The 13,805-nt window shown below is 35.8% G+C and overlaps 1 protein-coding gene across 1 annotated transcript in view; it reads left to right on the top strand.

Annotated features, from left to right (window-relative positions):
- The window catches only part of gnas (GNAS complex locus), a 30,973-nt gene extending 19,461 nt beyond the window's left edge, over nucleotides 1-11,512 (top strand). Inside the window, exons 3-12 of the mRNA XM_024292396.2 lie at nucleotides 8-62; nucleotides 237-356; nucleotides 3,196-3,293; nucleotides 6,212-6,266; nucleotides 6,665-6,738; nucleotides 7,291-7,349; nucleotides 7,432-7,552; nucleotides 7,768-7,898; nucleotides 8,977-9,044; nucleotides 9,623-11,512. Of these exons, the coding sequence (XP_024148164.1) occupies nucleotides 8-62; nucleotides 237-356; nucleotides 3,196-3,293; nucleotides 6,212-6,266; nucleotides 6,665-6,738; nucleotides 7,291-7,349; nucleotides 7,432-7,552; nucleotides 7,768-7,898; nucleotides 8,977-9,044; nucleotides 9,623-9,769 (928 nt within the window). The 3' untranslated portion in view covers nucleotides 9,770-11,512. The remainder of the gene's footprint in view (nucleotides 1-7; nucleotides 63-236; nucleotides 357-3,195; nucleotides 3,294-6,211; nucleotides 6,267-6,664; nucleotides 6,739-7,290; nucleotides 7,350-7,431; nucleotides 7,553-7,767; nucleotides 7,899-8,976; nucleotides 9,045-9,622) is intronic.
- Nucleotides 11,513-13,805: the final 2,293 nt, after the last annotated feature.

Below are 13,805 nucleotides of genomic sequence, written 5' to 3'. Positions count from 1 at the left end.
GTTTCAGTGAGAAAAAGCAAAAAATTCAAGACATCAAAAATAACATCAAAGAAGCGATTGAGGTATGTGTTACTCTTCAAACCCTTGAAATTCTTAACTTTTTTCTTTTTTTTTTTTTACCTACAATTGATCGTTTTACTTATATTTATTTAGTAATTCTTGTTTTGGGTTTTCTTGTTTTTTCCAATATTGAAAGCACATATTCATCTCTAATGTGCTTCTGTCTGTTTCAAAAGACCATAGTTACAGCCATGAGCACCCTGGCACCCCCAGTAAAGTTGGCAAGTCCAGAGAACCAGTTCCGGGTCGAATACATCCTGAACCTCGTCAACCAGAAGGACTTTGAGTTTCCATATGTGAGTACTTCCCTGTTTTGACAGACTCATGTTCTAAAGGTTAAAGACGTACAGTAACACCTCTGTTTTTCTGGGTATTTTATTGTTGATAAATAGTTTTAAATCAATAAAAAAGCCAATAATAAAGTGGCCTTAATAGTTGTCTTTCGGTGGTGTTGTATGAGAAAGCATAAGGAACCTGGGGGTGTCACATGATCTCTACATGCCATGTTATTTAATCTTTCAGTGTTTGACATCTTCAGCTCTACTGTTTGAGTCGACACATGTTACCATTACTGTATTGGAGTGGCTTCATGACCCCATGGGGACACCTGTGTGTTTTTAATATTCTCAGTAGGGTGATTATCTAGTAATTGCTTTTGCCAAGAGACTTAACTGCAGAGCTTCTGCATTCAACCACAGACACCTGTGGGACTAAACTCAATTCACTTGTGTTTGTCTGTCTCACCTGTGACTACAAGCAGGTGTTAATGTTGTCAGGAAGGCATCTGCTCACCTTTCCCCTCCAGAATAGCAGCTCACTGAATTATCACAAAGCACTAAAGCTGAATTCTGTCACTTAAAGCAGATTGTAAGTATAAAGCAGTAGTTTGTATCTCTATCAAATAATCAGCTCAGTTTACAAATACTCAGTTTTATCTTTATAAACTACACTTATCTGTCATTAAATAGATTTAATGTTGGTTTTCTTATAGGAGTTGGCCCTTTAACACTTTACATGTCGCTGACGAAATCTTAAGAACACAATCTCCATTACATACTGTGGCTCTTTTACAGTTTACACGATTACCATTCACCAGCTGATTCTGATGCAGAGAAAAGCATTTTTTCATGTCGTCTTTGCGCCTCTATGAAATACATTGTTAATGTAAAGAGTTGCATAATAGCGCAAAGCTACTTAAAATGATTTATCGATTAATCTATTTTTATTCCTACAATCCAAACCAGATTAATCTGCCTGAGGCAAGTTGTTAATGGAATAGAATGGACCAATACCATTAAAAAAATCATTTCAGATTAAAATAAATTGATAATTGATATTGGAAAACACAATTTAATTGAGATGTGTTAGGATTATTTTACTATGACATAAAACGGTGGACATCCCACATGATGGCAACAAAAAATGATCAAGTTGTCATTACAGTCCAGTGTGTGCAAATACTTTGAATTTTGCAAAGACGTGTGACCATACAGTGTGCTATAATATTCTTATAATGTTCTGTCTGTGTTATTTCAATGTGGAAAAACAGTGGGCTAACTTTGAGACTAAAATGTGAATAGATTTGGTATTAATTCTTGTTTTATGGTTTGATTGTCCACAAATTTAATTTATACTTGATTATGTTGCAAGAAATATAAGGAATCTGGAAAACTTCACCTGCACTGTTCAGTACAAGATCTTTATCTCCGAGTCACACTGGTTGAATTTTAAGCCATAGATATCCTGGATCCATTTTAGTGTCAGTGAATTGGATTGTTCAAAATGAACCAATATTGACTATGAATCCGGTCGTCAACCACAGATTATGAAATGAATTGTTGTTTAAATTAATCATAACTCCTTAGTAACCACTAAACTAATCCATGGTATTGCATATCAGTGTAAGGCTTCTTTTCCCCTCTTCAGAATTCACTGGAATTACTTTGAGTAAACAGTTGAAGAGTTACAGTAGTTGAAAGAATATAAACACTTGATCTAACTCTCTAAATTGGTCCAAAACAAATGGAATTTGTCGTCAACTTTGTGCTTATTCAGAAATTGGAGTCATAAACCCAGATATTTTATTTTCAATTAATTAACTTAACAAATTAATATGTCAGCTAACTATAGATATAAGAGTCTGAAATTATATTGTGTAAATGCCTCAGATAACCAATGTTTTATCATGCTTTGATTGTTAAAAGGACTTTTTTTAACATATTTTGTGCTTTTTTAATGGGTTTCTTCTTGGTTTTTATTCTATTTTTATGCTCATTTTTTCAGTGTATATGCAGATTTGCTCTTGTAGTCAGTATGTACTCAAAAAACATAACAAAAAAATTACAGAATAGAAATGATCTTAATGTTGTTTTCATTAATACAAAGTTCTATCGCGATATTGTGGGTTACCTCACTCTGTTTTGCAGATTTTTCTCAGCACTGTTTTGCATGTTTTTTTTAATGAACAGTGCTCTGTGTTCTGCATCTTGATTGGCTGTTGATCAATCAATCTCTTCTGTTCCATGTCTCCAGTACCAGACACTGCACGTGCAGCATACCAGAATTACATAAATTCGTTATCGCAAGATGAAAGTTTGAACATAAGAAAAAAGCAATATCAAAAAAATCTGGAAAGGGGTGTAGTCAGGGGTTTTACAGCCCTAAACATCTGTAATCCTACTTGTGGATTTCACTTATCGCGGGTCATTTTTTGAAACGTATCCTCCTCAATGAATGAGGAAATACTTTTGTGGGACTTTTTAGCTTATTTAGAAAATATTTCTGTTCTCAGAATAAAGTCCAGCTGGTTTACTGATGTTTGTGACCCCAAATCCATCAGTAGCGTATTTGATGAGTTCAATACCTCTCCTTGTCTTGACCCATATTTACTTTGGCACAAACGTACACAGGCATCACCCAGGCACAACGTTCTCGCATGTGTTGTAAACAAAAAAACGCTTTGCCTCCACTGACCTCAGACCCATCTTGAACTACAGACGACCTTGCTGTGTCTCCCCTCTGCTGTGTCATGTTTGATGTCCAGTAAACACGCAGAATGTCCTGTTGATGGAAGAGCCTTTCCTGCAGAGCATTCACAATAAATGTCTGACAACCGTGTTTGTGTCTTTGGCTCAGGAGTTTTACGACCATGCAAAGATGCTGTGGCAAGACGAAGGAGTGCGGGCGTGTTTTGAGCGATCCAATGAGTACCAGCTAATCGACTGTGCACAATAGTGAGTAACTTTTTCTACACGCTTTTGAGCTTTTAATGTTTTATAAAGCATGTTATAATCTGGATGCACTAACTTTTGATGGATGTGATTCTTTTCTTTGACAGTTTATGACTTTCTGATCACACATGATAATTGATTTAACTTTGGGATGAATAGAATGTGAGGAAGGACATAGTTTATGAATTATTTCTATCCTTTTTTGTTTTTTTTAATTTATTTATTTTGCATGTTTTTTAAGTGTCAACAGTCCAGAGTAATGGAGAATGTGGAAAAGAAGTGAAAAAGCGAATGTGGGCAGGTTGGAATGGGAGGAGAAAAGTGTCAGGTGTGATGGAAGAGTTTCAGCTCAAATGAGAAGAAAAGTAAAAAAAATTATTGGTGAGAGCAGACATGTTGTTCGGCCTAGAGACAGTGGCACTGGGGAGAAGAGGGAAAGCAGAGATGAAGATGAGGTTCTCTTTGGGAGTGATGGCTAGGAACAGAAATGAGTCCATTAGAGGGACAGCACATGTTTAGAGGTTTTGGAGGTAAAGTCAGAGAGGCTAGACTGAGATGGTTTGGACATGTTCAAAAGAGAGACGGTGAAGATATTGGTGAAAGGATGCTGAGCTTAGAGCTGCCAGGCAACATGTCTAGAGCAGGGGTGTCCAAATCCGGGCCTCAAGGCTTGTGTCCTTCTTGTTTTCCAACCAACCTGCCGTTGAAGCACCTTATTGGCTAAACACACCTGATCCAGGTGATCAGCAGCAGATGAGACATGATTTCTGAAAAACTATCAGGAAGCCTAGAGTTTTACACCCCTAATCTAGAGGAAGACCAAAGAGAAGGTTTATGGATGCAGGGAACGAAGACGTGAAGGTAGCTGCTGTTGGAAGATGCAGAAGACAGGGTTAGATGGAGGAAGCTTCACAATAAAGGTATGAATTCAGAATAAAAATTGAAAAAAAAATCTTTATATAGCAGGGAGAAAAAAAAATATTTTTTTCTAATAATTTAATTACGATTTTTCTTAATTTATTGTTAGAATTGTAGTGTAATTAACAGGGCTGTGAATCAATGCCAAATATGTGAATCTGAGTGAATCTATCAGAGTTTAATTGAATCAATAGTAACATTAATCATTTTGTCACATTTATATTCTAAAATCACTTTTCTTTTAGTTGTAAAAACTAATGAGTGATATTGACTAAAAAAAAGGTGAAACTTTTACTTATAAATGTAGAAACTCTTAATATTGAAAGGGATAAAGTTTTTTTTTCTTTGCAAGAAACAATAAGTAATTAAATGTTGTTGTTGTTTTTGTTGTATTGTTTGAGTAAAACTAACAATAATAAAATATCTGAAAGCATGGAGGAGTTTTCAGGTTTACTCCATACATGTTATCTGTTAATTCCAACTAATCTGACTCATTTAAACATAAGTCCAGACACAATGAGGTCATTTCCTGTTTGTCTTCTCTTCCCCTTTCTAATGCAAACATTGTAGTGATTCCTGGTTAACCTAAAGTCAGCAGTTTAAGAAGATTGCATTTTTTTTCTTTTCAAAATAAAAATATATGTTGACAGAGTCTGAGGGCAGACATGGCTGAGGCTGAGTCATCTTTTGTCAAAAGGACATTTGGAGAAAAGGGGGTGTCATGTTTTTACTACTCTGCTCTAAACTAAAAATCTTTATCTTCAAGTAAATCAAAATGTTATTTATAATTTTTATTTTTAGATGATCTGTTTTTTTATTTATTTATTTATTTTCTTTAATCTAAGTGGAGGATTTCTCCAGCATCCCTCAGCTGGTGGAGATGGTACAGTCCAGCACTTGTGCCTCCCCTCCCTTCTTCCTGTACATTCATGAAAACACAAAGTTATCTTGCTTTTGCTTTCTTTTTCTCCTTCCCTGTCTTCCATTTTTTCCATTCCTCCATCTTCTCTTTGAAACAACTCCAGCTGCACAAGATTGGGAGATGATAGGCTATTATTAGCAGCTGTGGTTGGGTATCCATGGTAACCGCACTGCAGGCCAGGGCGCTGGGGAGCTATTTTTGAAATCTGCTCTGTAATGTCAGACATACGTTGCTGCTACATTTTCATGCCGTCTCCTGTCCACCTCCTTCATTCTGTTCCTCCAGACCTCAGGGAGATCTTTGCTTTTTTTTCTTCAATAAAAAATACAACAAATTTACATGAAAAGTACAGCTTTGTTTACAAACAATATTTTTATAGTCCATGGTTCACATTGTATACAACAATAAATAAAAAGTGAATGTTTTTATTTTGTGGCAAAAATTGATTTTGTGACTTTGAATGCTTTATAACTGAAGAATATAGGTTTTTAATTTTGTGTGAGTGATTTGAGTAGATTCCTATTGCATTTATTATGCACTGAGTCATTTTTTTTTTCTTCACATGAGCATAATCACTCAATCGCCTCACACGTATTATAGCTTTAGATATATAATGCAAACGGTTTAACCTTTTTCTTTAAAAAATATTGAGATGCATGTGCATTAACACAAATTATGGACGTGTGATTTAAAACGAGCTAGAACGGCATTTTGGTCACGCAGTTTGTACATGATAAGATGGTACTTTTTACACCCATCTTGTGACAACACAAGACGCCTTAAATTACATGTTATTTTTAAAACGTGTGTAAAAATCGATGTTTTTGATGGCCAATGTGCCGCTTTTCCTGCCGATTTATGATCCTTTTTTCTTGCCATACATTTCATTGAAAGTGGTCACTTTAACCCTCGTTGCAGAGGGCAGTGTGAACATAGCTTAAAAAATGTTAAGCTTTCTTTTTTTGTGTTGCTGAAATTGTATGTTAGTTAAACAATGCCCCAGTGTAGTGTAAAGCTACTCACTGATCAGTGGTCTTATCTGAATAATTGTTCTCTTGCTTTGTGTTTTTTTTCTCTCCAGTTTTTTAGATAAGATTGACATTGTGAAACAGAGCGACTACACTCCGTCAGATCAGGTGAGTCAAGACTGAGTTATTATCTTTTTGTCTTTCAGTCAAGTATTTGCTTGTATACATCATTACTGATGTATTTATACATTTATAAAATTTAAATATGGATAGTTTTGAAGATAGTTGTTGGTGATATTCCTAGTTTTTTTTCAGAGTACAAGACCTTCAGGAGCTGTAAAAAATCAGTTATTTTCAGCCTAGTTAGAATCCGTGTTAGCCTCTTTAAGCTAATAAAATATTTAAGTGTCTTAAGAATTACTGTCAGAAAGATTTGCAGAGGTTGTAAACATTTTTGGGGCTCTTTTGCCCCATTTACAATCCAATATGTTCAACTGAAGACTATAATTTAAACAGTGTCACATCAGCTGTTCATTTTCACTAATAAAACTTTATCATTTTCTAAGGATTTGCTTCGGTGCAGAGTACTCACTTCAGGAATCTTCGAGACGAGGTTCCAAGTGGACAAAGTTAATTTCCAGTAAGTAGGAGCAATGCAAATCCATGCAAACATCTTAAACCTCCCCTCAGTGTTTCTGTTTTTTTCACTGCTGTAACTTAAAATGTTATTAAATTTCAGATTTTACTTGAGTGTTTTCAGAGTTTTGACTGTACATATATGTTCATTCGATGTTCAGTCCAGTCCAGCCACTTATCAGTGACCCATCGGTAATTTAAACCATCACAACTTCAGGGATAAACAACAGTTTTGTTAACAGAGAAGAGATAATAAATGGTTGAGCTGCTTCCTTAGAAGCAGACTGTGAGAAAGATGCGTCATTTATCCTTTTTTTCTTTTTTTTTTTTTTTGCATCTCAAAATAGTAAATATTGCTGACATTTTTTGTACAAAGTAGTTTTAAAAGCCAAAAAAAGTCATTTTGGACAAATACACAAAAATCTGCAGTTCTAAAACTGTCTCAGTATATAAAAACTCAAAACAATCAGGCAAGCTGGAGATGTGGAGATTTTGCTTCACTAAGACTGAGTGTTTTTACTTGACTACATGAGTGTCCTGTCTCTGACCCACACAGCATGTTCGATGTTGGAGGTCAAAGAGACGAGCGTCGGAAGTGGATTCAGTGCTTTAACGGTAACTCCTCTCCACCTCACCCAGCCTCACATTGTCCGTTTTCACCTCATCTGATGGAGTCTTCCTCCTCTTTCATCCTCAGATGTAACGGCCATCATATTCGTGGTGGCCAGTAGCAGTTACAACATGGTGATCCGGGAGGACAATCAGACAAACCGTTTACAGGAGGCCCTCAACCTCTTTAAGAACATCTGGAACAACAGGTGGACTTGATTCCCATTGTGCAGTTTTAGATGTAAAAGCTTGTTTTAGTGACAAACTGAGGATATTTTCTTTGTTGTAGGTTCTCTCTGTAACCATCATAGGATGATACTGAAATTGCTTTTTTCACCATTTCGCCCCTTTAGAAGTGATATCTTTTTAATAATTTGTTGGGACCCGTTTTGATGTTTATCTCCAAATGTTTTTTTTCTTTTAGATGGCTGCGAACTATTTCTGTCATCCTGTTCCTTAATAAGCAGGATCTGCTCGCAGACAAAGTGCTGGCAGGAAAATCCAAAATTGAAGAATACTTTCCTGAATTTGCTCGCTACACCACACCAGATGATGGTGAGAAAACTCTACACTTATATTTATCCACTTTTATGCTATACTTTATCTAGTTTATAAATTAGTATCTTTTCACTTTTAAATATTACTTTCTTGAAAAAAAACTGAAGTTATTTTCCAAGTAAGCATTGTGTGCAGTTATTCACTTTCTATGTAAATGCCACATTTTTCTTTATTTTATTTTGAAATCTGTTGAACTTAACCTGATTTGGTATGATGGTGCATTCTAAAGGGTTTTAAAAATGTGAAAAAAATGAATATTTCTCAATTTTAGGCCTGTGAAAAGCTTGTTTTGCACAATACCCTGATAAGTTTTAGTTTATTTGAGGCTACACAGTCATATTTTTTTTCTTTTTCTTTCCAATAAAGATCCACTGCGATCAACTTTTGGGCTATTTTATGTGTTCTCCGTGGTCTTTTAGTTACGATTAAGCCATTTTTGCCTATAAATCAAAAAACATTTGTAAGACGTAGTTTCTTCAGAGCATCAGGAGTTCATTCTGAGAGGTCTCTGTTTACATGCTCTACCACTAGTTTACAGTCCCTCACACCCCCAACCTTTCATTACTCGTGAAACAAAAAATGGTGAGCAGTTTTAGAACTATCCAGCCTTACAACTTTGATCCAGATTCCAGCTCAGACGAGGAAAACAATTACGTACATGGATCTATTTGTCTTCAAGTGGATGCATCAGACTTGAGCAGAGCAGGAGTCTGTGGTGTGCCCAGCGTATTTTCTACATCACAAATGTAGGCTTTTTCAAACAGCATTTTTTTTCGTCTGCTCCTGATTCATAACAATTAGAGACAACAAAAACTCAGAAATCCTCCATCATCAAAACAATGCCACAAGAACATGTTAAAAACACCAATCATCACAGCGGGACTTTAAGATTGCTCATGTTTCAGTTTCCAAATTCAGCATAATTGACCACAAGAGGTCACCCTTGGATATCCAGCAGTTCATCACAGTGATGTAGGAGATTTTAATAAGTGCTGATTGTTTGATCTTTTTTGTTTGTTAGTTGCTCATCAAAGATGAAAATGCAATTCTCATATGCTTCCCTCCTCCCTGACAGCTACACCCGAGCCTGGGGAAGATCCTCGTGTTACCAGGGCAAAGTACTTCATTAGAGATGAATTTCTGGTAGGAATATAAACATGACTTGTTGTGGAAGTTGGGACATAATAGAATTAGAAATTGATGGTTTTGTTGTTTCTTTTACCTGTAGAGGAAAAATGCATCTTTTGTCTTATTTCAGGGTTCCTACAAGTTACTTCAAATTGACTTTAATACCTTTTTAAAGCTGTGTATGTCAAAAATTAAGACCGTTTTCTCAGTCTATTTCCCATTTTATTCATTTATTCCCATTTAATGATCAAAACTGTAGCTTTTTATCTTGTGGTCTGTGCTGTGATGCTTTTGCACTCTTCTCTTTTCAAATCTGCAGTGGGTCCTCCTACTGTTAATTTACATCATTTGATCAAAATGATAGTAGACGAAAAATTTAAATTTTAACATGTAATGTGAAATGGAGAAGTTTCAAGCATGACAGTTTTTAAGGCTCAGATTTTAAAATTCAATTTTTCTTAAGGTATTATTTTCATATTCATAAATTCAACGCTTTTAAGACTTTTTACGACTCTGTGAGAATCATGTTTTTTATTTTGGCTACATCAGGATTAAATTCCTTCAATGACTGCACCTTTTTTTTCTGTCTACAGAGGATCAGCACAGCAAGCGGTGATGGAAGGCACTACTGTTACCCCCACTTCACCTGTGCTGTCGACACTGAAAACATCCGCCGTGTCTTTAATGACTGTCGAGACATCATCCAGCGGATGCACCTGCGGCAGTACGAGCTGTTGTGATGCAAGCGGAAAGGTGTTTGCCAAAAAAACAAAAAAGCAGATTAAACTACAGAAAGAAACTGAGCCCTGAGTCTCTGAACTCTCCTGTTCCACAAATGCGTGTGCGTTCCTGTGGCAGAACGGGAGCCAAAACACAAACACTCACAGTAAACACACACACCCTAAAAACCCGGAACCGCCCCGATGCAAACTCCGTACCTGTTGCTCAAAGAGGGTTTTTGATGAAGGGCTTTCAAGGGTTGTCACAAAAAAATTCAGATCTCCATCTTCAGCCATATTTCAAGCTCCTGCTCTTGTGTCGTTTCCCCCCCCATACACATTACCTTTAAATATCTAAATGCCCAGAGGGGCCCAGTCTGGACTGAGAATCCTGCAGTTGTGTTAGTGTGATTATCCTGTTGATGAAACTAAGAGAGCTAAAACATCCGTGCAACTGGGAAAGAGATTAACTGTTGAATTTCTGCAAATGAATAAACATGTCGAGGCAGATCAGCTGAACACTGTATCTAATAAAAGAAAAGGAAAAAAAAATACAACACTGTGCTCAGGACTTGACTTGAACCGTGTACACCAAACCTTCCATCATTTGCAGGCGTCCTCAAAGCCTGCAGCTGGCTTGGCTTGCATAGAAACGTATCACACACCTGCTTTGTACTGGACAGCTCGACAAAGTCAAACTCTGTTCCTTCAACCAGTGACGGGCATGCGAAGGTGCGACTGATCTAACCTGGACTTTGGGATGGGACGGATCCAGCAGCTGAGCCCTGAGGAGCGCCACTTCTAACGGGAGTGTCTGTGAGATCATAGGGCTTCAGACAACGTGTGGTTCTGATGGGAACTTCAGAGACTTTTTTTGACTGGGACAACGACTTCTCCAAAAAAAAACTGCTTTGCCACCTGACTGCCTTGTTGGTAGTGGAGCAAAATGTGAGGAGGATATGTTAAATTTAAACAAAAAAGAAAAGAAAAAAAAAAAAAACACACAAAGAAAAATGCCAACTTTTATGGAATTTAAATGGAGGGCAAAAAACCCCACCCTTCAGTAGTAAAGAACTATATAAGTTAAAGCAAACTGTCATCCTGTTTTACTGTCTCCACAGCTGTTTTTGTCTGTGTGGACATTTGTGCCATCGTGCCCTGTGCGCTCTTTATTTACTGTCATGTTCTCGCCACGTCTCTGTCCATCTTCATCGCTGCATCATTCCCCGTTCCCCGAACCGCTTTCCTTAGCGTCCCGCTCTTCATTTGCACTTTCCCGCCGGTGTTTCTTTGTTTTTTGGGGGAAAAATAAAATGTAATAACCCTGGATGATGTAAAAGATGTTCAAAATGCTTTTGTATCCACGTGGCCCACCTGAACTCTCCTGACACTTCTCCGTTATCTCCTCATCTTCCTCGGCATTTTGCCCCTTTGTATGTCTGTCTTTACTTAACTGCTGAACTATTATTCTTGTACAGACTGTAAAATGTATTATTTTGTACAACTTTATTGAGAAAAAAAAACTTTTAGAAGATCCCTGTGCCTTGATCACGACTGTACGTGTGTAATGAGCTAAAGTGGGTGTCATACTGCGCTGTATAGCTTGGCCAATCCCCTTCTAACCCCCTGTCTTTTTCCATATTCTTTCTTTTACCCCCGTCTGTCTTCATCTTGCTCCTCTTCCTCTGTTCTCGGTCTTCCTCATCTGAAGTGACCGACCATCTTTTTCTTTCTCTTCTCCCCATCTTTTCAGCCTCTATGATTTAAATGTTTTATTTTTAATCCATATACCCCAAAAAGATAAATATATGAAATGTATATGGGTTTTTAAAAGTATTTTATTAGAATCAAATGAATATTGACAAATTGTACACTTGATAGTGTGCGTATTGCTATAAGTTAAATCCTTTCAACTGAAATTGTGTTCACGTTTTCTTGTTTTTTTTTTGTTTTGTTTTGTTTTTTGACATCTGCAAATAACATCTGAAAGGGATGAACTGGAGGTGAAAGATGCAAAACATTGCTTGTTTCATACATGATATTCTTTTGCTAAAAAAAGGCCAAAAAATTTGATGAAAAATAGTTTTCTGTTAGGAGTGGAGGGGGTCCTCCCTCCTGCCTAGCCTTGCACAGCAGGGGGCAGCCTGTACAGTATTAGCATCTCTCATTTCAGTGCCCCAGTCTTCATATAATGTGTACATCAATTATGAGTTTCTGCTTTTTGACGAGGAGCTCTAAGAAATAAAGATTTTTTTTTTTGGGTGCAGACAAATACAGGCCTGTCATTAAACACAAAAACACATTCATAGACACAGGCATGTCTATTCATTCCTCTCTTTTAGGCTGCATTATTTTACATTTTCTCCCTTTTGAAGGAATTTGCACCAGACGAAGGAAAGTTTCCTGGAGTCGATTTCTGCCCATCTTTGAAACACAACATGCAAACCCTAAAATACAAAATGAAAAAAGGCAAGTAATTGATTTTGTAGTGCGTAGTTGGTGCTTTACATAAATGCAAGAGCTTGTCCAACATGCAGGAAGAATAAATGAAAAATAAATTAACAAAAACACATACAATTAAACCGTGATACTAGTCATTTTAAACAAATGCAGCAAAAAAAAAAAACCCCAGTGTCTTAGGTTTGGACTTGTTTAAACAGCTGCAGAACATCTGAGTTTCAATTACTGATCTGTAATGTTTCACTGCCTTTTGCCACCAGGATACACTTGATTTCTTTCTCACTAATTTGTCAGATTTGTCAAGCATCTTAAAATATTTTTTTAGAATACTTGAAATGTGTTTATTCTGTGGCCTGGTGCTGTTCATTGTTGTTAAAATGCATTGAGGTGGAATCTTCCAGCCTGGAGTTTTTTTTTAACTTTATTGAACATAACAAAAAAAATAAACAAATTTACAGAACATATTGACAAGTACATCCAAATTACAGCAAAGACTATAAGCTTGTACACAAAAAATAGGAAGTGACATGTGAATAATAAATTACAGTATAATTTAACAAATGGTGAACAAAGAATAATTTGAAAATTAAACGAGAAAAAAAAATACTCATCAAATATTTTAAAAAGTGGCCATATTGAATGCTTTGGGAGCATGGATGTTATCAAATTTATGAGATTTTGCAAATAAAAAATAAAAAATACCCTACATTTGTGTAAATGTAATTTACTTTGAAAAGGTGCTAAATTATTTTATCATCAAAACTAAGTAGATACTTATATGCGCAGTGTTTATGACACAATTAATTTTTATTTGTTCATTATAAATCGTTTCAATTGGTTCCAGAGCTTGAAATTACAGAAAAGGCAGAGGGGAATTCAATGCAGAAACTACAGTTATTATCAATATTTGAACATTCAGCTATGCTAATTTTTGGTGGATAAATGTTACAATTTTTCTAATGTATTTATTTGACTTTATTAATGCAAAATCTTTCAGGTAATAACCACACTTTGTTTTATAAAACTCAAGCTTTTCTATCAACTTTTGGCCCCAAATTTTGTCCACTTCCCTTATCTTACAGTTTTCAGGATACAAAAAAACTTCCAATTTGTTGTGTATTCCCTCTAATCTGAAAAAATAAAGAAAGAAGTGAATTAATCCAGCAGATAACACTGCCACTAATAAATACTGTTGATGGAAAAAAAGCAAATTGTCAATATTGCTTTCAAAAATCAAAACATATTGCAAGAAATATATAAAATTCTGCATTTCTGTGGATTTTGTGGTGAAATTAACAAGAGCATCAAATTTCCTTTAAAATACTTATTTTGAAATATATTTTTGCTGAATTTTCCAAGTGTAAAACTCCCTATATCATGTCAACTAATTAAATGTTATGTTTTATATAAGATATTTAATTTCTGAGGTTATCTGTGTCCAGTTAACACAGCTAGATTCTGTTTTACCAAATATCTTGTTAGACCTGTTCAGTTATTTGTGGAGGATTGTCTTTATAAGCAAAGTGATTTTATAAAAAAATGAAAATTCATTAAATTCAAACTAATTATAATCAAGTTGTATTAGCGAATTTTGTAG

Source organism: Oryzias melastigma, linkage group LG7, assembly GCF_002922805.2.
Source record: "Oryzias melastigma strain HK-1 linkage group LG7, ASM292280v2, whole genome shotgun sequence".
Taxonomy (NCBI): Eukaryota; Metazoa; Chordata; class Actinopteri; order Beloniformes; family Adrianichthyidae; genus Oryzias; species Oryzias melastigma.
Note: the sequence above shows the minus strand (reverse complement) of the source record. Positions and strands in the feature narration are given on the sequence as shown.